The 25,518-nt window shown below is 36.2% G+C and overlaps 1 protein-coding gene across 4 annotated transcripts in view; it reads left to right on the top strand.

Annotated features, from left to right (window-relative positions):
• astn1 (astrotactin 1) overlaps nucleotides 1-25,518 on the top strand; it is a 279,541-nt gene that overhangs the window by 61,641 nt on the left and 192,382 nt on the right. For 2 of the 4 annotated variants that reach the window (XM_048163182.1, XM_048163179.1), the window contains exons 3-6: nucleotides 8,822-9,215; nucleotides 12,896-13,045; nucleotides 22,063-22,212; nucleotides 24,624-24,770. In XM_048163182.1, the coding sequence (XP_048019139.1) occupies nucleotides 8,822-9,215; nucleotides 12,896-13,045; nucleotides 22,063-22,212; nucleotides 24,624-24,770 (841 nt within the window). The remainder of the gene's footprint in view (nucleotides 1-8,821; nucleotides 9,216-12,895; nucleotides 13,046-22,062; nucleotides 22,213-24,623; nucleotides 24,771-25,518) is intronic. The other 2 variants (XM_048163180.1, XM_048163181.1) reach the window with 2 other exon arrangements.

The following is a 25,518-nucleotide window of genomic DNA, read 5'->3' on the forward strand; positions in this document are numbered from 1 at the left end:
AGCCTGAACATCCATAGGCTGCTCCTGACCCCAGTTTCTCCCATTTGCCAGCCTGAAGCTTGTTCCCCAGTGGTTTATCTCTCTGCGGATGGCTGGCTCAGCTGCGCCGTGCCCTTGCAGTGATTTGCACACGCTGGGTGGAAAGACAGGCATCTCGTGTAACACAGTGCTCATTGCATCTATATCACCTGACAGCCATCCTCAAATTGGCAACAGAAACAGATGGTATTGTGTCCTGGATTTAGCACAATAGTAGATGTTTCTTTTTTAATTGTATGAACAATGAATAACAAAAACACAACATTGAGGAAAAAATTATGGAGTATATTGTGTTATTAATCTCTCAAAATAGACAATGCATTTGTCGTGGTGTATATGTGGAATTCTATTGTTAGAGGAATGGACTGGTAATAACATTTTTTTTTTTTAAATAGTTTGGTGTATATTTTGTTTATTATCTGTCCATTTATCCCTTTAATGCATAAATGTTTCACCAAGCATTCTCTAACTGCTGCAATGGTATAAAACTCTATAAAAAATAAAATAAAGCATATTTCATTACCTTTTGGAATTTGGAAGGATTCAATTTGAGCAGATGTTTTTTTTTTTTTTTACCATCATCACTGTCATCATCAGAGCTGTCATTTACCCAGTACATTCAGCATCTGGCACATTCGCAATCTCAACCGTATCCTCAAAGCTATAATTTTCAACGTCTTCAAAATTAATATTTTGATTGCTTACGGCTTCTTCACCAGATCCACCATCAGGTGACAGTGACACTAATATTTGATTGCGTAGAATACTTGTTCTGCAGTAAATTGAGTGCAGTAAACACGAGTGCTGTTTTTATTTCGTTTAATAAATAGTTAATATTGTGTTATATTTTGGACACAATGGACCCTGTCATACACCTGCGCAATGCGGCGCCAGGTGCGATGCAAGTATTTTTTGCTAGTTTCAGCCCGACGCAGTTATCATTTTCAAATCCAGCGGCACGTTGTTTAAATAGCAAATGCATTTGCGGCCATTTGTGTGCCCATGAAAACGAGGTGTGTTCAGGCACATTGTTGGCATGCTGCTATTTTGAGGCAACTGAAATAGACTGCGCCATTGACCAACTAAAACCTGGTCTAAAGTCAATGGTGCTGTATTTTTTTTTTTTTGTTGTTGTTGTTGTTATTTAAAGAGCGCCTTAGTAATATGCGCCTATAGGTGGGTGCACAACGCACATGCACTCTGCTTATTACACACACAGGGACGCGCAGACAAACATGCCAAATATCAAAAATAAAATGATTAAAATATAAAAGATGATTATTATTGTGTTCATAAAGATAAAAATGCTTTGGTGGAATCCGGCTTGTCTCATAGATGGTCTGTTTCCTCTCTAGAGAAGCGTTCAGTTTTTCCACTTGCAAATTCCGCCATGTAAATAGTGAATCCGCCATGGGGCGAGCGTAACTGGCTTTTAAAGCGAATGGGAGATGAGACTCTGATTGATTTATTGCACGTCATGGCCAAAACACACCCATTACTCATTAAGAGACTAGCGACACCCCTTTTAGACCATGCTCCTGGCGCGCCCACCATTTTTCCCATTGTTAAACTAGCAAAAGTGGATTCGGACACACCCTAAGTGGGCCAAAAATGGTCTTTTTTTTTTTTTTTGTCAATGAAAATATTACATATAAAGACACAAAAGAACATTTGTGGTTGAGAGATATGAGGCTAATGTAATTACAGTATTGATTGAGCTAAATCATTCCATTAAGAATTTCCTAACCACTAATGCTTGTCTTTTGAAGTTGAAGGAGAAAATTAGATGAAGTTTTTTGCCCTACCGCGGTACTTCCGCCTACGTCAAACGTGACCTTTCAACTAGTGGCCTGCAGTGGTGTTCTGAAATGAGGAGGCACATTTTTTTTTTATGAATCAATGTAAATGAATGTGAATTACTCTTAAAGTTGACACATCTTCCTTGTTAAATGAACATTACTTTACAGTACATCAAAAAAAGAAAAAAAGAAACCAAATACAATTCTATTTTGTAATTTTATATTAACAATGTAATGTTCTATTTATCAAAACCAAGTCCATCTCATCAAGGTAGTGTTTTAAGCATTTCTACATTCATTCCAAAATAATAACTAAAGGCAATAATAATTTAAACAATATATTTTATTTGTGTATTGCGTTTTTTCTTTTTAATTGTCAACCTAGGATATTTTGGATCATTAGTCATGCTCCGTAAACACCGTCTGTCACAGACACAAATTTTATTTTTAATTTCACCAAGCTGATTGCACTAAAACCCCCGCAGTCGTCATGTTTTCAGTCCATTTCAAGTTTGATTTTGACGTGACATAAAGCAGTGATATCTAACTGTGATCTGTTTACTTACTTTTCAATTAGTTTTCCGATTGACGCCATCATTTGTTCAGTCAAACCCATGCACGGAAAGCACACGTCAACAAGAGGTGGGATTTATCGCACAAACCAATCATATCCAATCATAACCAATTACATCCAATGATAGTGCGATGGAGACATTGCCTCCTCTCACGTGACTTTCCCCCATTCATTCTTGATTACCCCCCACAAAACCCACCGCACGCCGGGGGTCTGATGATTTTATATGGTTTCCTATGAGAGGAAAGGGAGGCATGACTCCTCTGTGTAACTTTACCTGCAGGTGTCGCTGTTGGGCAGTGTTCCTTAAGAAATACGCGTGACTTGCGCTCTTTTTAATGTCATAATTTGTAATATTTGTGTTGTTTTATATGTAATATGGATTATTTTCTCATTTTATTTTCTCATCCTATTTTTTTGAGGAGGCACTGCCTCCCTTGCCTACTAAACGCCCCTGCTTTCAACGTAATGCGTGGCACATCGCAGAGCAGTGCAAGACGAGTTTTTGTGGTTAAAAAGTATATACATTTTTTATACAAACATTCTCAGCTTCCTGTAACTAATTACTTTAAGAAATCTTACATAATGATTTTGTCTTTTTAAAGGTGCCCTCGAATGAAAAATTGAATTTATCTTGGCATAGTTAAATAACAAGAGTTCAGTACATGGAAATGACATACAGTGAGTCTCAAACTCCATTGTTTCCTCCTTCTTATATAAATCTCATTTGTTTAAAAGACCTCCGAAGAACAGGCGAATCTCAACATAACACCGACTGTTACGTAACAGTCGGGGTGTACGCCCCCAATATTTGCATATGCCAGCCCACGTTTCCAACATTATAAAAGGCATTAGACAAGGGCAGCCAGTATTAACGTCTGGATGTGCACAACCAAATCATCAGACTAGGTAAGCAAGCAAGAACAAAATGGCAGATGGAGCGATAATAACTGACATGATCCATGATAACATGATATTTTTAGTGATATTTGTAAACTGTCTTTCTAAATGTTTCGTTAGCATGTTGCTAATGTACTGTTAAATGTGGTTAAAGTTACCATCGGTTATTACTGTATTCACGGAGACAAGAGAGCCGTCGCTATTTTCATTTTTAAACACTTGCAGTCTGTATAATTCATAAACACAACTTCATTCTTTATAAATCTCTCCAACAGTGTAGCATTAGCCGTTAGCCACGGAGCACTATCAAACTCATTCAAAATCAGAAGTAAACAATATAACAGTATACAATACTCACATAATCCGACGCATGCATGCCGCATGCATGACGAACACTTTGTAAAGATCCATTTTGAGGGTTATATTAGCTGTGTGAACTTTGTTTATGCACTGTTCAAGGCAAGCGCGAGCTCCGTGGGCGTGGACCACGGGATTTAAAGGGGCCGCAGCATAAAATCGGCGCGTTTATAATGATGCCCCAAAATAGGCAGTTAAAAAAATTAATAAAAAAAAAATCTATGGGGTATTTTGAGCTGAAACTTCACAGACACATTCAGGGGACACCTTAGACTTATATTACATCTTTTAAAAACATAATCTAGGGCACCTTTAAATATTATAATAATATAACTAACAGTAACTAATAGTAACTTCGTTTATCATTAAGAACTTTATATAAAAAGTTCACATTTGGTTTTCAAAAGAAACGTACTTCGTGACCTCTTGAATTGAGATCAATTCTTGTGGTTTTCTTTCCTTGTTGCTGCAGCAATAATCTGGCCCTTGGATTAATGTCTCAGACAATCTTTTATGTTGGTCTGAGCTAATAAATCCAGAATTTACGACGTGATTAAAGTCTTACTTTGTTTTTTCTTTCTCCCTGTCGCCCATAAAATGGAACATCACACCTTGTGCTGATGTAGCTCTTGGTAAACAGTGCTTTTTCCCCCAGCTGAAGAATGTATGTAGAACTTCCCACTCTTCTGGGAATATTAGAAGATAGTGTTTCAGAGGAAACTGGCGGGGTGGCATTAAGGTGGATACGGAATTGGATATGAAAGGGAGCTAAAGCAATAAAGCAGAAATCAATTCTTTTCGCATTGGCTAACAGCCAATAAAATAGTTACTTGACAAACACTCTGTGAGCTTGAAGGTGTGCTTCTTTCCTCCATCCTGGAGAGGGGTGGGGGGATGTGTGACGCTGATTTATTTACCTTGACAGAATTGATAGTGGGTATTTTAAAGGAGGAAGTTGCTTCCTGAACTCAACAGCTGCACTAAGTCCCAAAACGCTGACCTTTCCGAAATCATTTCAAGCATTACATGCTGTTCTTTTTCCCCAGTCCCATCTAAACTATGCATCTCTGTAGGCACCTGCAAAGCAAGACCAGCATGCAAGTGTAAACATCCTGAAAGCTCTACTCCATTTATAAAACAGACCTGCTGGAGATTTGAGTTTCTGCCCTGTTTGCAGCCATAAGAGGAAAGTGATATATCTTTGCGTTAAACTCTTTCCCAAGGGCCCAGGGAGGCATGAATGTAACCAATGGCTAAGAATACTGCAAAGAGGGGCAAGCAATGTTAAAAGCGGTGAAAGATGAATCTATGAGGTAGTCACCATGATGACGCTCCTGGAATAGTTATTTCAGGTTACACTGCAGTTCGAAGCACTTTGCTGAGAGGTGCGTATTTATAATGCAGTTTACATGGACATTAAGATGAAAAGTCTATGAATATTGAGTAATACATATGCATTCTCTTAAATGCACTGCCTTCCATGAGTGCACTTCTTAAGCACATGGTGGTCTTCACTGCAGTGTATCACAGAAGAAAGAGGTTATATATATATATATATAAAAATAAGGTACTAAAATAACTGAAACTAAAAACTACAACTTAATAAAAAACTACTGTATATAGACAAAATAATAACACAATTGTTTTAATAATAAAAAAAAAAAACTTTAAAATTAAATTGAAAACTGATAATAAATTGAAAGTGATAATACAATAAATGCTATACACATGTACATTGTCCTTTTTTCTCTGAATACGGTCCATACTCGGATATCAAAGATGGAGGAAATTGGTACCAAATAGCATTTAATGGAGGAAGTGTAATAAATAAGTCAATAAAACAGGGGAGTCATGACCAGTTCAGTAAATCCTGTTTTCTCCCTGTGGGTTCTCCTTCGCTACACACACTTAGAGTTTAAGTGCTTGATAATACCTTGTTTTATGCCCACATGCACCCTTGAACGGGAAGGGCATTTCCTCTTGCCTTTCTCATTTATTCTGCAAACGCCACCTAGATCAGATAAAGGCCCATCTGGAATACTGTCCTACAATGAGCCACTCATTAATATTGGCCCAGTCCCTCGGTCTCACGCCACACGCTCATGCAGAAACAAACAAGAAAGACGAAACTTTTGTCTTGAGAAATCACAATTATTTATCTTCCTCATATTTTCAGAGGGATGAAAGTCAATGAGAATCTTAAACAAAAAAGATCGTGATGCACATTTTGCATTGATTTTGCAGGAGGTGATTTATCATGAAGAAATGCACAACCATCATCGTCTGCACAGTTGTGTTCTTCAGTAAACTTAATGAAATTTTGCCTTGTGTTGACATTGTTCTGCAAAATTCGAATCATATTTAATTTAGTGAAATATATATACACACACACCGATTAGGCATAACATTATGAGCACTGACAGGTGAAGTGAATAACACTGATTATCTCTTGATCACGGCACCTGTTAGTGGGTGGGATATATTAGGCAGCAAGTGAACATTTTGTCCTCAAACTTGATGTGTTAGAAGCAGGAAAAATGGCATAGCGTAAGAATTTGAGCGAGTTTGACAAGGGCCAATTTTTGATGGCTAGATGACTGGGTCAGATCATCTCCAAAACTGCCACTCTTGTGGGATGTTCCCGGTCTGCAGTGGTCAGTATCTATCAAAAGTGGTTCAAGGAAGAAACAGTGGTGAACCGATGACAGGGTCATGGGCTGCCAAGGCTTATTGATTACGAAAGCTGGCCCGTGTGGTCCGATCCAACAGATGAGCTACTGTAGCTCAAATTGCTCAAAAAGTTAATGCTGGTTCTGATAGAAAGGTGTCAGAATACACAGTGCATCACAGTTTGTTGCGTATGGGGCTGCATAGCCGCAGAACAGTCAGGGTGCCCACGCTGACTCCTGTCCACTGCCAAAAGCGCCAATAGTGGGTACATGAGCATCAGAACTGGACCATGGAGCAATGGAAGAAGGTGGCCTGGTCTGATGAATCATATGCTCTTATATAGATATTTAAATACAGATTCTGCTTAACAGTTGTTTTAAGTGGCTTCAGTGTTTTAAATAGTTGCTAATATTGGAAAAATTGTCCATACAAATAAATTATTGGTATGTACTTACTTTGCAGTATCTTTGTAGTAATTTTAAGGATTAGTTAAATGCCTTGTTGCCTCAGAGCTGTAAACCAAATGGCATATTATATGTTATGGTTTAAATTGCTTTCTGTATTAATCTGTATTAAAGTATTATCTCAGTTGGTACGCTACTAATAAAAAAATGGTTGCAGAAAAATGACAGAATTAATTGCTGCAAAATATTACCGGTTTTGGCAGCGTACAGGACATCTGCTTGAAGTTAGTAAAGAATGTGACAGACCCATAATAGCATCACTTGTATCCTTTGGCTAATTCAATTAGGTCTCCTCATGCTGTTAGACTGTGATGTTTCGTTTGGTCTTTATAGTTTGCCCTTCATAAAGAGATATCCCATCTGGTCTAATTTTAAATCGTCTGTAACATGCAGCCTTCCATAATTTTCTCTGCAGTGAAGTTGGATTTTGCTTGTTTGGCTAATTCAAAGTGATGGACCCAAAGGAAATTGAATTACACAAAACGAATTATCTGTTGGATCTGGTGCTGTATGTGGCCGCAGTCTTGGTATGGTTTTTATCCAGCAGTCTTTAGCTGCATGTGTAGATTATAATCACACTGACTAAAAGGGAATTGTGTATTTTTTCCAACTATAATTAGTTATAATCATTGTCATTTTGTAAAATGCACAGAACTATTAGTGCTCCATGTTTTTCTTCAGCTGTAGCTACACAAATTCACTTACATATACTTCTTTAAAATCATAATGATTGATACATGCTTTTAAAATACCACACTATCCCCTAGTGAAAGAATAAATATACTAAAATGTATTTTTCATGCTAAGTATACTACAAATACATGTACATATTATGTACTTAATAAAAATACCTTGCAGTTGTACTTTTGGTATACTAAACTGGTATACTTAAAGTCTGCTAAATTGGAACAACTAATTTTGTACTTTAATTGTGCAGAAGTAGTGCTGAGGTCCAACTAAAGATATACTTAAGTATATTTGATTGTGCTAAAGTGGAAATATTGCAAGCATACTTTAGTTAAACTTTAAATATCTTGCATTTAAAGACATTTAAAGATAATAGAATCATTGTCAGTAGGGACATTAAAACACATTATAAGGCTTAATATTAAGAAATGTGCATTGTGCACAAGTAGTACTCAAAATAAAGTTTCATTATATTTTTTATAGTCAAGTCTCAAGCGATATGTCAGTAATAGATTTGAACTATACTGAACTATATTAAATAAATGTATTTTAAATATATTGCTGTATATGGTATACCTGCAAACTAATGAAAAATAAGTTTTTTTTCTTATTTTTTTTTCCTTCGGTAATTGGCCTTGTACGTATCATGCACTACCAGAAAAGTGATGTAATTCCTTTGAAACGGCTGAGAATTTGTGATCAATAACAATTTATTGCAGTTTCAGTTCTTTCTGAAGCACACACACATTTTCGTTCAGCATAAGTGACCTATATGAATAAGAACAGCTTTTTATGTATGGTAAAGCAAAATTAACTTGAAATGCTTTTACTCAGCATGGTCCAACTAATTCCTGACATCTACATGAGAATATTTTAGGATTTTTACATGTGGAATGGGTGAAATTTCATCATTCTTTAATTCAGTTTGTTGTGGGTTAGTTCAGTTGAGTTGTTTTTACTTTCAGTTAAGTTTAAGTGTGTAATTGAATACAATGCTGCTTTGTTTTGTATAATATGTTACTTCTCCCACTGCGCCACTAAGTGCTGCAATTCATAATTTGGGCCTTTAGTTTGAATTTCAAATGTAGAATATCATGTCTCAGGTGTGTGAGCCATCATTCAGCTGACCTGAATCAGATTGGTGAACATTATAAATTCTGGCATATCATTTTGGAGTAATGTGGAGTAAAATGGAGTAATTTGGGAAATGTTCTTCTTCAAAAAATCTGAAATACATTTTAACATATTATGCTAAGAATTGCAGTATCTCTTTATATACATTTTCTCTCTTCCATTTTCCATCATCTCTCCCATTTTCTTTGTCTCTGTAGGGTGGTATGATCGCTCTTCTATTGTCCATCCTGTGTTTGGTGTTGATCCTGTACACTCGTAGACGCTGGTGCAAACGTCGTCGGGTACCTCAGCCTCAAAAGAGCGCTAGTGCTGAAGCAGCCAATGAGATTCATTACATCCCTTCGGTGCTGATGGGAGGACAGGCCCGGGAAAGTTTGAGAAATTCTCGCGGGCAGGGCCACAACTCGAGCGGCACCCTAAGCATCCGTGAGACTCCGATCTTGGACGGGTATGAGTATGACATCACAGACCTACGACACCACCTGCAGCGGGAGTGCATGAATGGCGGAGAGGACTTCACCAGTCAGGTGACACGTACACTTGACTCACTTCAAGGGTGCAATGACAAGGCTGGCATGGACCTCACTCCAGGTGTGTGAGCCCACCGCACACCACACTGCATGAATATAAAGATCTTTGTTAAAGTTAAAGGGATAGTTCACTAAAAATTCCAAACGTATGCTGGTCGTTCAGTCAGTTCAGTGCAGTTACAATGAATGAAGCTTAAAGTAGTGGAGGAGATTTTGATTCATCCCAGTTTTTCAAGTATTTTGACTCTATTCACCATTGTTTTTGATGATACAGACGACTATTCACATGTTTGGAATTGGTAGGGTTTTTAAAAAATATTTTTGAAAGAAGTCTCTTATTCTCACCAAGACTGCATGAAAAATCAGTCATATTATTACAGTATAAAATAACTTTTGAATATATTTTAAAATGTTATTGATTCCTGTGATGGTAAAGCTGAATCTTCAGGATCCATTTCTCCAGTCTTCAGTGTCATATGATCCTTCAGAAATCATTCAAATATTTCTTTTTAATATCAATATTGAAAACTGTTGTGCTGCATAATATTTTTGTGGAAAGATTTTTTGCAGTGTAACACCAATTTAATCCATTCTTTTTAAATAAAAGTATTAATTTCTTTTAATTAAAGTCCCCCTGTAGTCAATAATTTTATCCCTTAAAACTCTTAACTCATTTTAAAAAATTTTCCTTTAAAAAACAAAACAAAAACCTTAATGCCTTAAAATAGCTTGAACATAACTCTACATCCTTGCCTCATTTATTATACATGCATACTGTATATGAATATGCTAATTAGCCCCGCCTCCACTGAATCACACAAGCTCAGAGATCCACTCGGTCAACTTTCTGAGGTAAACGCTGCACAATGGTATCGCTTTTTACAACTCCAGACATAACAGTAATTAATATGATTAAGCCTTTAATCATAGCCTTTTGCTTGACTACATTATCAAACAGCTAATAAGTGTTGCTAATGTTAGACAAATCATGTTCCTGTTCACAAGTCAGACAGCTGTATCCTGCTAACAATCAGTATCCTTAGAAATACTTTGAACACCTACGTCAGTGGTGAAAGGCATATAATTCATCATAACATTCGTAATACACATCATACACCCGCTATATTGCTATATCTGTTTATATAAACAGAAAAATATACCAGGATAACCTGGCTTCTTTTGAGACTCCCATGCTTCAGAGCGGTCATAGTTAATGATATTTTGTGATGTCAGAAATACCAACGATTTTTTTTACTGCAGTTTTAAAGAGAAAATACTCAGCAATGGTGCTGACTCATGAATTTGCTCATGGTTTGTCTTTAAAGTATATTAAAAACACCACATAGACATATAAACAACATTAAAAACTTGATTTTCACCACAGGGGGACTTTGATTTCTTTTCAAAACAAAAATAACTACTCTCTGCAAATATTTGAACATTAATGTATTTATGCCACTAGATGCCGACATGAAATAACAGACTGTCCTCCAAAAAAAACCACCTATATTTACGTTTTGAAGTCATGCACCCTCTAGTGGGCGTAAAAATAATGACAGTGCCGTGTTACGTCTGTCGTCATGAAATGACGTATGACTGTCATTGCCAATCAAAATGCGTGTTCATTTAAATGCAATGTGTAGACTTTTTACACCATTTTTCCTATTTACATTTACAAAAATTAAATTTTATTAATGACTACATCCACCCCACCCCTAAACCTACCCTTAGTGATTTATAGTGCATTTACACTTTATGAGCACATGTGTTCCCTGGGATCAAACCCACGATCGCATGATCACATGATTGCATATTGTTATTGCAATGCTTTACCAGCTGAGCTACGCGAAACCCGAAATATGATGCAGATAAAAGGGAACAATGCATTAAAATGAAAGCAAATGCTCCTATGGGTCATATTTCATGAATTAAAATGAAAGTGTCCTGTTGTCGATAGGTGCGCCACTTTAGTAAACGCTCCTATGAGTCGTATTTCAGGGAAGTGACAAACTATGGTCGTATTGGTTGGAGAACATGTTGTGAAATAAGCATCTTTAATGCGTAATGAGTGTGAAGCATTGAATTGCTTCTTTAGAAAGCACCAGGTCTTCTTTAAAACCAATAATCAAATCATTCATGACTGACTAAGTGAACTGAATCAAACAGTTCATTGAAAATATCTGACTCAAAACAATGATTTGTACACTAACTGGACTTCTGACATAAACTCTCATGACTGTGACAAAGATAGCTAGGGTGGATGTCACGATTTTCAATTACATCACAAATTTTGTTTTACATTTCAAGCTTTTTCTCACACAAAGCTATGGCTTCAGAAGACTTGGAATGTATCGCATAAGCCATATAAACCACTTTTATAATACTTTTTATGGGGCTTTTACATCCTTTTTAAAGCTTGAATGCTTCAGTGCCCATTCATTGTAGTTGCATGTAAAAGATCAACCTGCACAGACTTCAAAAATGCCTCCTTTTGTGCTGCATGGAAGAAACTCATTCAGCTTTGGAATGACATGAGGGGGATTAAATTATACAATTTAAATTTGAGTGACCTACCCTTTTAACATGCCTAGCAATATTTGTGCTATAAAATTTCCAATAAAACCTCCAACAATAACCTTAATGATTTTAATAGCATGCTTTAATCATTCAGTAAATTAATTCGCACTCCCAATTGTTTTGATTCAGTGCCTAATTTCAGAGATACATAAACAAGTTTGCGACCAGGCCTTGAATGCATAAGTGAACACACATGATCAAAGCGTGTTGATGTTCTTTAACATTTGATATAGCTTAAAAAAAAAAGAAGTTGTTTAGAAGTTGAATTTTTCAGGTAAAATCCTTTGAATGTCTTTTAGTTATGTATATATACACAAAATGATACCAAATCTATTTTTACAACCAGGAATCTGTGAGATTTAAATTACATGTACTAAACGCATTATTCGCACACTGCTGCCCCTGAAAATATTTATTTCACCTCGATAGCTCAAGAGTCTGCGGCAGAGCTCTGCAAGTGAGAAACCCCGGGTTAAGTGCGAGCTACAGAAATTGGATAAAGCCTATATCAAAACAGCTGCAGAGAGGAAATCGACATGACATATTTATTTATATAGCTAAAGCTATTTCTCTCGAATAATATCAAAGTAATAACACTATATATTCACGGCACTCCTGAAACCCATTTAAGCTCTGTAATAGTAAAGAATAGATGCGAGTCACATGACCAGACCCGAGTCTCTGCCAGATTGGCCGTGTCCATTGGACACACAGAATTTGGAATGGCCGCCCCTTATCAGATGTGAAATGATGTTGATGTTTGCCTTGAAGAGTAGCCCATTATAAATACCCCTAAAAAGCTTCGCAGGAGAGGAGCGATTTCATGCTGTCACAGTAATTTGCCTAATACAATGAAACCCTGCAGTGCCAGTTGTCTTTGTTGCGTAATTTACTCATTATAAAGGGGCAGACTAACTACTGGGGATGGCGATGTTGCGTAATGGTGAATGACGGAATGTCATATCCTGAATCGCTGGGCTGTAAAGGCTCTCAGTTGCTTCCGTTGTAACATAACCCTGAAAATACTTCACACAGACCACTTAGACTTGTCCTTCTGAATGACAAGTGTTTACATAAAGTGTCTCTGCATGCCCTCGGTGGACTGTTATTTGCTGCTCATTTGTCTGTCTCTCTTTATCCTTAATTGTAACCTTTTTCCATCAGGGAGTGATAGTACAAAGCTGTCCCTAATGAGCAAGTACAAGGATAACATCATAGCTACCAGTCCTGTCGACAGCAATCACCAGCAAAACACGCTCCTCCTACACAACACCTCCACCAACCAGCGCAAGCGTCTGTCCAGCAAAACGCATGGTGAGTCTGGGTATCAGGGGTGAAACGGTTTCTGTAATTTCACCATTCGGTGTGCGTTTTGTACTGTTATTTTGTTCAGTGTGCTAAATTAGCCTGTTAGCTTAGCCTGTATCCTACACAAGTCACTTACCCTACACATAATTGCAGCAATGTTTAGTGCAATTATACTACTATTTAAAGGTATGGAGGAGGTAGGATTTTTTTATAAATGTTTTTGAAAGTTTCTTATGCTATCCAATGCTGCATAAGACATTTCTTATTATGAACAATATTGAAAACATAAGTGTTTAAGCAACACTTTTGTGCAAACTGTGATACGTTTTTTAAATTTCAGTATTCTTTCATGAACAGAAAGTTCAAAAGAACAGCATTTATTTGAAATATATATATATATTTCATATATATATATATATATTTCATATATATATATATATATATATATATATATATATATATATATATATATATATATATATATATATATATATATATATATATTAGGGGTGTGACAAGACGGGTATCTCACGAACGAGACTCGAGATTGAGTTCACGAGACGAGACAAGATGGCGAAATACATGACTACAAAAAAAATATTCTGCAGGTGTATTTGAAATGTTTTAACTAATCATCTTGTAATAAATGTCATTTCAGTTCTACTTTCTGAGTATGAATTATCATATGCAATAAAAGACAACAATACTCAAGTACTGCAAAAGGTTTTGCCACTCAAACTCAACTGACTGACTTCTCTTCTGTATGATTTCAGTCTCTTTAGGCTTTACTGTACATGATTTATGAGCTTCTACAACTTTTGACCTCCTAACTGAACTCCTTTCCACAAACTGATCATAGAAATAAAACAGTATAAATAAAAATGTTAACACTTAACAATAAGGTCTCATTTATTAACATTAATGTATTAACCAACATCAACTAACAATGAGCAATATATTTGCTACAGTATTTATTAATCTTTGTTTATGTTAGTTAATAAAAAATAGTCATTCATTGTTAGTTCATGATAGTTCACAGTGCATTAACTAATGTTAACAAATGAAACCTTACTGTTTGTGCTTAATAAGATTATTAATATGATTTTTCTTAATAAGATTTTTATGGTAACACTTTACAATAAGTGCAACCATAACGCACCCTCTCAATATTCAAAGTGCAAATAAGACCAAATTGTTCTTTGATACAGAGCTAAGAGATGGTTACAACTACACTGCCCAGCCTAAAATAGCTTTCATATTGAGAGATATCTGTATTCATCAGGGAGCCGCTTTCAAAATGCGGGGTATTGAAATCGCGTTTGAATGCGCGCTCGCGTTTACTTTCACATTCGTGATCACGTGTACTCTGTGAATATGGAGCGGCGGCGACCGTTATCCAACTGAATTAAATGTTTTTTTTATTTAAATACAAAGCAAAACGATAGTGGAGGCGTAATGTAGTGGTGGCATATTCTTTCCTAATCATCCTAACCACATCGACATCCAACTTTTCGCCTAGACGAGAAATCTCGTCACAATTTAGTCTCGCACCCCTAATATATATATATATATATATATATATATATATATATATATATATATATATATATATATATAATTTTTTTTTTTTTTTTTTTTTTTTTGCTAAATTTTTTACTGTTACTTTCACTCAATTTAATATCTCCTTGCTGAATAAAAGTACTTATTTCTTTCAAAAAAAATTAATCTTTCTGAGCCCAAACGGTAGTGTATGTTTAGACCTCAAAATATCGTCTTTTCTTTTCATCTATTTGTACAAATAGGGTATGTTTCTGGGAAAAATAAGATGTATTTTTATTGTCATTAATCGAACAGTACAGAAACCGTGACCACAGACTGAACCGTGAGAAATGTGAGCCTTTACACCCTCACTGAATATCCTCAGATAGATCTCATTCCAACCACCGTCTATGTCTGTAATCATAACCATACACAAATATTTGTCTTCCACTCTCTTTGCTATCCCATTCTGGGTTTGAACTTCTGTTTCTCTAGCTTTATGCTTGGCTGTTCAGACCCCCAAAACTTTGATTTGATGAGGTATTCATATGCTTTTGTGATATGCTTGTGATATTGGTTGGCAGTGGATGTGTATTTAAACCACATAAATTCTGTGAGGGAAACATGCCTAGAGATATCTACTTATAGATATAGATACATATAGATTTGCTTTGGGCACGAATATATGATGTCCAGTGAAGTGTTTTCCTTGAGTAAGAATCTGATTTCCTAGCTGGACAAATATTTGACTCTCTGCTCATGCTTTAATGCTTCATTACCTCAGTCCAGCAAACGTACGGCCTCTCTCTGACCTTCAGACCAGCATTTTGTTTATACCCAATGCACTTGGATTTTCCATTTACTGCATATGAATGTAAAGGTGCACTCAGAAATTCTTGCCTCATTAAAAAGCTTTACAGAAATGAGTAGAATTTTTTTTTTTTTTTTTTAAATGTAATCAATCCAGTAGCCTACTAAAACATTTAAGTATTAGAGTGGGTGGTCATGCTGAGATTGCATGATCAGTCGAATGCTACTTACTTTACCCCATAATTGGACACTTTCACCACCTGCAGAAAAAAATGATCATGGCTACATGTGCACTTATTCTCACCCAGACTGCATTTATTTGATAAAAAATATAGTAAAAAACATTAATATTGTGGAATATTATTACAGTGTAAAATAATTTCAAGAATTTTCAGCAGCCATTACTCCAGTCTTCAGTTTCACATGATCCATTGGTCTATATACTGTATATAGATAGACCAATGGCATATCTGTTAACACAACACAGAAAATTACTGACTGTATCTTTAAGTAATAGTTTAATAGTTACTGACAACTGGGAGCTGCTGATCTTTGTTAAAGAGGCCATATTGTGCTCTTTTACAAAGTCTTGATTTTGTTTTTGGGGTTTACTAGAATAGGTTTTCATGATTGAATGTTCAAAAAATACTCTCTTCTCAGTCTGCCTGTAACCCTCTGTTTATTTCCTGTTTCTATAAAGCTCCTCCTTCTGAAAATAGCAATGTGATCTGGTTGGCTGGACCAGTTATGAATGGTCAAAGTGTGTTTCAGAAATGTCACGCCCCGTACCGTCACCACGGCTGTCAACACACTACTACCACAACGCTTGAGAGCGCTTCAGCAGCGGTGTTTTTTCAGTTTAGACGCTTTGCTTGATATGATACGGAATATCCGTTGGAGTGTTACTAGTATCTCATTTCACATATAGCTTGTTTATGTATTGTTTCTATAAAAAAAATGTCGATACAATGTAAAGATTTTTGCTCTGGCTCATTTTAATTATGCTTTTTGTTGTCATCTGTTGACGTTGTACAAGCCGAATGTGGCGGTTGGTCGGTGTTGTATTTGTCCCGCCCCTCTCCCACTGTGATTGGGCAGCTGGGTAAAAAGTGACAGTGATGAGCCCTGCGTTTTACCCAAAGTTGAACATTCTTCAACTTACGGCAACTGGTAAAAAACGCAGAGTGCTCAGCATTTGAGCATGAAATAGATGCTCAGTGCCTCGTTACGCTCCTGGCGTTCAGATTGAAAACAATTGAAAAAATACACTAGTCTCAGGAAAAATGCTTTGGTGGACACACGGCCTAACTCCCGTTGCAGTAGACTTTTCATGCATGAACAGCAACATTACACACTAAAGAAAGTTGAAAATTAAAAAAAAGAAGAAGCATAAGTTCTCTTTATCTATGCCATAGTGTCATGGGTGTACATACACTGTAAAAAAGAGTTGTTGGTTTAACTTAAAAAAGTAAGTTACCTGGTTGCCTTGAAATTTTGAGTTCATTGAAATTAAATATTAGATTTAATACAATGAAGGTGATTGGTTTAATCAATAGAATCACTCAAAATACTCAAAATATTATGTTATCTAAACCACTTTAAATATTTGAAGTTGATTTGACAAACAATCTTGAAAATAATTTTTTACAGTGTAAGTACTAACCCTGAACTTACCACTAAACCTAACCTTAACCCATGTAGTTAACTTGTATTAACCAGTACAATGTAAAAAAATATTTTCTTTTTAAATATATATATATATATATATTAGAGCTGCACGATTAATCATATCGCAATCGCAATCGCGATGTCAAGCTTGTGCGATTATATGACGCAAAATGCTGCGATTTTATGAAATAAAATAATAATAAGTTAATAAAAAAATAAAAAAATACATGTGTGGACACAACAACCCATTATCTGAGAGCTGTTTGCCCATTTTATACACCGCTAATAAAAAGAAGACCAGTCAGTTTCAGTTTAGGCAGTGGCATGTGTGGCGCGCATGGTCATGACTTTTCCGGTGTGCAGCGCAGAGAACGGGTAAAGATGGATGCGGAGCAAACGGTCACTGAACTGGTGGCAAGAAAAAACGCTACCTCTGTTATATGGCGATATTTTGGCTATAAGATTATAAACCCAGATTAGTAGTGGTTGAAGAGGAAAGAGGATTTAATTCGGTATCGCTCGCAGCGCTGTTATCGGTGCGCACATGACGCACATACATACATACAAGGCTCGCGCGTACGGAGAGAGAGAGAGGCGCGTTATAGCTCGCGAACTCCAAATTGGTTTCTCTTTCGCGTTCTCAGTGCACTTGGATGGTCACATACACGCATATCTGTCCGATGTGTGCGTGCATGTCTTACTCTTAAAGTGACAGCAACCTATAAATACCTGCTGTTGTCTGTCATGTAAATCAAACAACAAAACACAGCTTTAACAAAGATTAATCTATATTAAATTTATACAATGAACAGTGTCATTTTACATTTAATTATTACATTTCTGTGCATGAAAATTAATACTACAGTTAGACCTTATACTTTATTTGTAACTTTATGTAGTATTTATCTATGCTTGTTGTAATTGGTGTACAGTATTTGTTCTTTTTACAGTCTGTTCACTTGCCTTTAATAATGTATTATTTAGGCTAGCAGTTTATGCTATGGTATCAGAATAGTTTAAGTGGGCTAAGTAATAAATGCAAAGTTAAGTTACCCCCATCCAATTTTTTATTTTTTTTTGTGCTGATCCGAAAAATGATCCGATCTGTGACGTCATAACCGTGATGTGATCCGAACCGTGAGTTTTGTGATCCGTTGAACCACTACAGATTAGTAAAGAAACAAATATCTTAAATGGGATTATAACAAGTTTGCAGTAATGCAAAGATGTTATTTAATTTCATAAAAATATTTTAATTTGAAAACGCTGTGCATTTGTTTGCTGTTGTTGCTAGTTTGAGTTGAGAAATACACATTTCAGCATTATCAGTAATCTGTGTGTGTATTTTCATTGAGAACCAAGCAAGATGACTCATGATACTATTTGTTTATTATATCGCTATCGCAAATCGCAATCGCAATATTGACCTCAATAATCGCAATATGACATTTTCCCCAAATCGTGCAGCCCTAATATATATATATATATATATATATATATATATTTTTTTTTTTTTTTTTTTTTTTTTTTATAACATTTTTAATTTCAAAATTTCAATGAACTCAATTTTAAGGCAACCAGGTAACTTACTTTTTTAAGTTAAACCAACAATTCTTTTTTACAATGTATTATTAAAATCTTTATACATAGAGGCAGAGTATGTATTGATACTGGTACTGCCCTGTTTGTTTATTGAGCATTAGGGCTGCACGATATATCGCGTTCATTATCGAAGGCGATTCATCTGCGATATGAACGCGATATTGCGTAGCTTGTCAGTGATCTACGGCTCTGTCTATTAAATGCCGCTCCATTTGAAAGCAGGTGATGGCGATTTAGCGGTAATCAGGGAACCGGCTTTACTGACGAAATGCGCGTGACAGTCTAATGCGATATATCGTGCAGCCCTATTGAGCATCTAAGTTTTTTTTATTATTATTATTATTTTTGCATGATTACAGACAAAGTGACTTTTTCCCTTTTGAAATTGTTCCTTTTTTTTCTTCTCTAATGAACACTATATGACTGTTCAGACTATAAGCGAGCGTGCGAGCAATCCACGAACACGAAAGCTGCTGAAGGCTATGTTTAGACACCGTTCACATTGCCGAAGAAGAATGTGTGCACACATCCTCTCAAGTTCTTCTTTTTTTTTCTTCTCAGTCACACCTGCCTCTCTCACCTCATCTATTTATACCCCTCATTTTTCATTATACAAATTAGAACTGTTGCTCTCGCCATTTGACGTTTTTCAGCTATCTCTAGGTCAAACGTATTGGCGTAAGTGTTTGTACCTCTCCTTTTCTCATTGTGAAACCATTCTGGTGACACTGTGATTCTAAGACCTTGCAAATGATTGAGTTCTAGCGCCCTGAATGGCAGTACAAAATAAGTTTTTTGTTGTAGGAGGTCTGTGCACCTGCACTGCATGCCGAGAAGCTGTCGGTGCTCCGTGTTGAATATTTAAACGAGCTCATCTTTTATTCCCCTCCACGGAGCTTTGCACCTTTGGCCCCTGCCTAATTGTGGAGGCTAGCGCACAATCCTCACCTGCTCTGTGAGGTTTACAGCTAATTCTTTTGAAGGTGCTTCTTTTGTTCTCATTTGTTACGAGTACAAAAAGAGGGATTGGCATGCCGGCATGTGTCATTTCGAAATGGTGTTACCATTTGAAGTCTTAAATGCCAGGTGTTTCATCAGCTTTTTGTTAGATTTTCATTATATAATCAAGCTAAGCCATTTTTACTGTTGTACTCTTAAGGCATTTCTAAATAAATGGGTCGAATTTTCTGAACTGTGGCACGATATTTAAGCACAAAGCATCCCGCATTCAGTTTAACCGGGCATTGAAATATAAAAATAGTGCAAACATGCCTTCTTTCTATGTAAATTAGGTTCATTATGGATTTCGCTTTATTACCTGGAAGCGATTAGCGGTAAGCATAATTTTATTTAAGATAAATGTTTTTTTTTATTGCGTTCTCTATATTCTATTGATCAAGCCGTTATCCATCCAAATTTGATTATATAAGCATTTACTAAACAGAGTGATAAATCAATGCAAATAAACACAGTAATTAATAATTCTCTGAATTCTTTCCAAAATGTTTACTGTAAAATCATTTTGACAGTGCTTTTAGAAGACATATTGAGGACGACTGGTATTTTCACGTCGTTTTTGTACTTTTTCATCCTTCTTTACAGTGATAATTTGCGGGTGATGTGCTTAAATAAAATGCTTACCTTCAGAACTGTGCTTTTTCCAGCCTCGTGATTTCACAGTAGGGCCAAACAACTGCGGCTGTTCTTGTGACCTCCCTCCATGTCGTTTGCATCACAGCTTTAAATATTTCATGTGTTGTTTTATGACGTATGAAATGATATTGCAAAAATAAGCATTGTTCGATTCATTCCGTACAGATGGCTCATGTATAAATGATAATTATTTGATTCTCCTCTGCACCAGCGGAGATCATTTTAACAGATAGCCACACTGTTGTGCGGATACGGAGTAACTCAAACATTATTTCTCATCATTGCGAGGCAGTCTAATCCACGGGTCAGTGCGCTCATGCATCTCTTCCTCACGCGCTGCATAATGAAAGCGTTTGTCTAGCTCTGACGGGTAAATTGTGTCTTTTGTGCACTGAGAAAAAAGAGCCCAAGGAGGCGTGCATCTCTTATCTCAGTCACACTCCTTACCTCCTGTTCATTACTTATATTTACCCAATACTCTTCTGAGAGGAGAAACGCTTCTCACAGTGCATGATTAGTGTATGAGTTCCGGCTTATTCTCTGTACGTCACATTGCTGTGTGCTGTGATGTATGTTTGCAATTATGCGGTTTCTAATGTGTTTTTCATTTATTTGAATGCTTTGCAGACCTTTTTACAATGCAATTGCTTGACGTCAAAACACTATTGTATGATCATATGATGTGAATATTTCACCCTATTGTATTTGGACTTGTGTCATTTATTACAGCATTTCATTCACACTTTAGTACATGATTTCTTTACATACACTACTGATCAAAAGTTTGGAGTCAAGTACGATATTTTAAAAAGAAATTATAACTTTTGTTAGGGATGGATGAAATAGAAAATTTAAAGTGACAGTAATCAGAAATCCTAATAAAATGCTTTATCGTGCTTTACACAAACAATATTAAGCAGAACAACTGTTTTCAACATTGACAATGGCAAGACATGTTTCTTGAGGACGAAATCTTCATATTAGAATGATTTCTTAAGGATCATGTGACACTGAAGACTGGAGTAACGATGCTGAAAATTCAGCTTTGGCATAAAATAAATAAACAGTTATTTAGACTTATATTAATGTTTAACAATATTGCTGTTTTTACTGTATTTTTCAATCAAATGCAGCCTGGGTGAACATAAGAGACTTCTTTCAAACACATAAAAAAAATCTTTCCGACTCTAAACTTTTGAACAGTAGTATAAGTGATATGCAAGTGAATAAAGTGCCTTAACAATTGTTGCTTTAATGGCAAACACATTTGCAGTGTTTTTTCTGTAAGTTTTTTTCAAATCAATACAAATCAAATGGTTTTCCAATCTGATATTTCTAATGAATCTGTTGTTTGGCGGTTTGGCTCTGTATAATTACTCGCCGTATTAATCAATAATGCTAGATAAGTAAACAAAAAGATTGGCAATTAGACAAAAAAATCATCCTATTGTCATGCTGTCATATTTGTTTAATTTCAAACCCTCAGAATGACATTGTGCTTGGAAATGTTGTTGTATATCTTTCTAAACTGACTTTGAAATAATCTAATATTTAATTGGATGGTCATGTTGACGTTGTTTGTTTTTGGGACCAGCATAATTCTTGTCTAATTTGTTTATGGTTATTTTACACACAAAATAACTGGAAGGTCATTTGGAAACTTGACAGTGGGCCTAAATCTTTTTTTTTTATTTTTTTTTTATCTGGTTTGATGAATGAGTTGATGGATGGTTTTTGTGTGAATTCTACAGCGGGTTCAGCCTTCCTGAACCCGGACGGGGACTCTGGAACGGAGGCGGACAGTGAGCCGCAGTTGACCTTCTACACCGACCCAAACCGCAGCCGCCGTCGCAGTCGAGGTATGAGAAACGGTAACGTCAACACCGCGTGGGGCTCTGGGGGTAAGGAGGACTTCCACACCATCGCATGATTTCAACCTGCTCCGCCTGACTGTGGCCATTTGGTGTTCGTGTCACACTTTGCTCGGATCCCGAGCAAAGCATTAGTTGTGAAGCGGCTTGCCTTACAACTACCTCACCGACCGAGGCATGCCGTTTCGTGTGAGATTTGCCATTGATTTGACATTGCAGTTGAAGACTGTGTTAAAACAATTTACAGGAAAGCATAAATGCTTCACTTTTTTTGAGATATTTTTTAACTGTCCTCCAAATTGGACTGAGGGTCCCTGAGCAATTTAAGTTTACTAAGAGAATTCTTCTGAGGCTCTTTGTGGACTCCGTGGACCTCCTCTGAAAATGAATGACGACTAAATGCAAGCTTACAAAGGTTTCAGCACCTTAAGCTTAGCAGCTCCATCTGTAGACCACCATTCAACATTAAGCACAGTAAATGCATGTATGTTAAGTGCTAAGAGAGCGTGAGACAAAACAGTTGGACAGTACTGTCAGACGCTAATGGCTAGAGTCTGTCTGAAACTCATGAATTTTCCCCTAAGGAGTGCTGCATTGTGTTCTAAAGAGACCTGACTGAATGCAGAGCTCCCTAAACTCTTGAGGAGCTGCTACTTGAAAGGCAACTAATAGACATCAACTTGGCTTTAATAATTTCTCCCTCTAATTACCAAATGCTTAAACCCTGTTCTTGTCAAAAACACTACTAGTCAGATGCGACAGCAATGACACCTTTAATTGGACTTAAGTTAATAATAGACATGGCTTGTGTCGCATTTTTTCTCTCTCCTAGATAACTGTGTGAACTGGTGATTGGGAAAGAGCAGTGTGTTGATTTTGATAGACATGTTTGCGTACGTTTACATTAAAAAAAGTAGGTGCTAATATGAGCTGTTGTACTTGAGTGAAGTGAAGGTATAGTAAGCTGTAATTGCTAAATATATGCTAATGGATAAATATGTATATATTGTGCTTTCAAAAAGTACAATATATTAAATGAATTATTATTTTAATTATAAATCTATCTGTTTTAATAATTTAAAATAAAAGTATCATTAAAAGTACCAAAGTGTGTGTGTGTGTGTGTGTATATATATATATATATATATATATATATATATATATATATATATATATATATATATATATGACCCTACGGAAATATTATATGCTGGCATTTATCTGACTTCTTCACAGTTAAAATTTTAAAGCTATTTTCTAATACTTACAGAAAGGACAGGGGCCAGGGCACAAAAAGCCAGATTATATTCTTATCTAAAATTAATAATTTTAAAATAGTTTTGCTGTAATTAGTCTGTGAAAGATGTGATTGGCTCAGCAGAGGACCAGTATGTTTCACCTATATCAAACTGACAAAATGTGAAAACACCAATTTTCACCAAAAAAGAAAAAAGAGAGTAAATCAATGACTGATGAATGGAAACATAAAACAAACAATGTATTAAAACCATTTATACATATTTCTGGCAGATGCGTGCAAATGTTTGAATCAATGCTTATCGCTTCCTTTAATCATGTGTCTTTCATTTCTTCAAAATCAATCTTTTTTTTTTGATGCAGGATCTGTCAGAGATTAAGATGATGATGTCTTAAGTATCTATGCTTAATATCGCAAAACAGGGATTCCTCCTTTTGTATATGGTGTGCTGCATCATTAATGCAATGATAAGCATTCACATCGATTTGTAACTCATTTGTGACATTTTGTTTTTTACATATACTGCATATAATCATTGTAAATATGTCTTTGTCAGTTGTATTTTGACCATCATATATGTCATCTGATTTCATTGTATATGTATTTAATTGCTGTTCCCAACCTTCTGCATGCTATTGTTCATGTTTATCCTGAGAGTTTTAAGCATTGTGTTAATGAGCTATACATCTAGCAACATTAATGTCCTCAGTATCTGATCATCAGTATTGTGTCCTCATACATTTGTGAATTGGTGTGTCATCTTGTGCGTTATTATAGTACTCATACACCACCAGCAGTGTCTTGTGTCTTGATTTTACATGTAACAGATGTTCAGGGCAGCACTACACCAAACCAGTTTGGCTGTATTACAAAAAAAGTGGTCAAAAACAACTCATTTTTTTTCATATTTTGCCATTTGCAGTATTTAGCATAAAAGCAGCAGGCTTCAAAAGGAAAACTGTTATCTCTCCACCGCTTTATTCGTGCCAGATCTGCCGCCGCTCGCAGAGTTTGGCTGGCTGGTTTGATCCAGTGCTCCTTTCATGGACCACCAACCCTGATGTGGGCTGTTTTTTAACTGCCTCCCTTGTGCCTTCCCGAGGTGCACATAAAAATGTGAACTTTCCAGTCTTGTAGGATCTCTCTTTTATTGCTTTCTCGCTCTCTCTCTCTTTCTTCCCAGGTTCCCCACGGAGCCCTATCAACAAGACCACCCTGACTTTGATCAGCGTGGTGAGCTGTGTGATCGGCCTGGTCTGTGCATCTCACCTCTCCTGTAGCCTCAACGTCAGAGTCATACTCCATGTACCGGAGCACCTCATTGCAGACGGTAATCTCATCACCCGCTCCGCTTCCCGTCCGGCCCCTGAGCAGCAGGGGTCCTCATCCCCCCATCCACCCCCCACGACTTCTACTGTATTAAAGCAAATGTCATACCGACTTCCGCCTGTCTCTAGTGAAAAACCAAACAGATGTGTGCTGAAAGCATCAAAGCACAATCATACACGAATGCATAGTCTCTAGTTGTGTTTCAACTGATGTACACTGTGTACTTGTAACTGTACACTGTTTTCAGGCATCTTGTAAATTCATTTTTAAAGAGTAGTATGGTCTCAAATGAAACGCTAACGTTTATTTTTAATTGTAACACAGAAGGTTTTCAGACACACATTTTCTCATTTGGTGGTGTTTTTAACTTTAACATGTTAGCTTGTTGAAAAATGAATCACACATGTGGGTCGATGGTAAAGCATTTGACTCACATTTGTAAGGTTCTGTCTTGTCCATAGATGTTTTACTAGTTGCCACATCCACCATCTTGACAATTAACCTCTAAGCTACATCATTATTAAAGCAGCAAGAAGCTAACTTCAGAAAGAAGGTAGTACACTACAAGTTGCTATAAATAAAACAGCTACACTCAAAAAAATATTTCGGTCTAAATGTTTTAATGTAATTGAATTACAATCAAATTTTCCATCCATTTGGTTTACATAGTTTTAACAAAACAAACAAACTTAATGTGATTCATATTTGTCAGTCATAAGTAAATGAAATGGGTAAAATTTATGTAATAG

Source organism: Megalobrama amblycephala, linkage group LG17 (assembly GCF_018812025.1).
Source record: "Megalobrama amblycephala isolate DHTTF-2021 linkage group LG17, ASM1881202v1, whole genome shotgun sequence".
NCBI lineage: Eukaryota > Metazoa > Chordata > Actinopteri > Cypriniformes > Xenocyprididae > Megalobrama > Megalobrama amblycephala.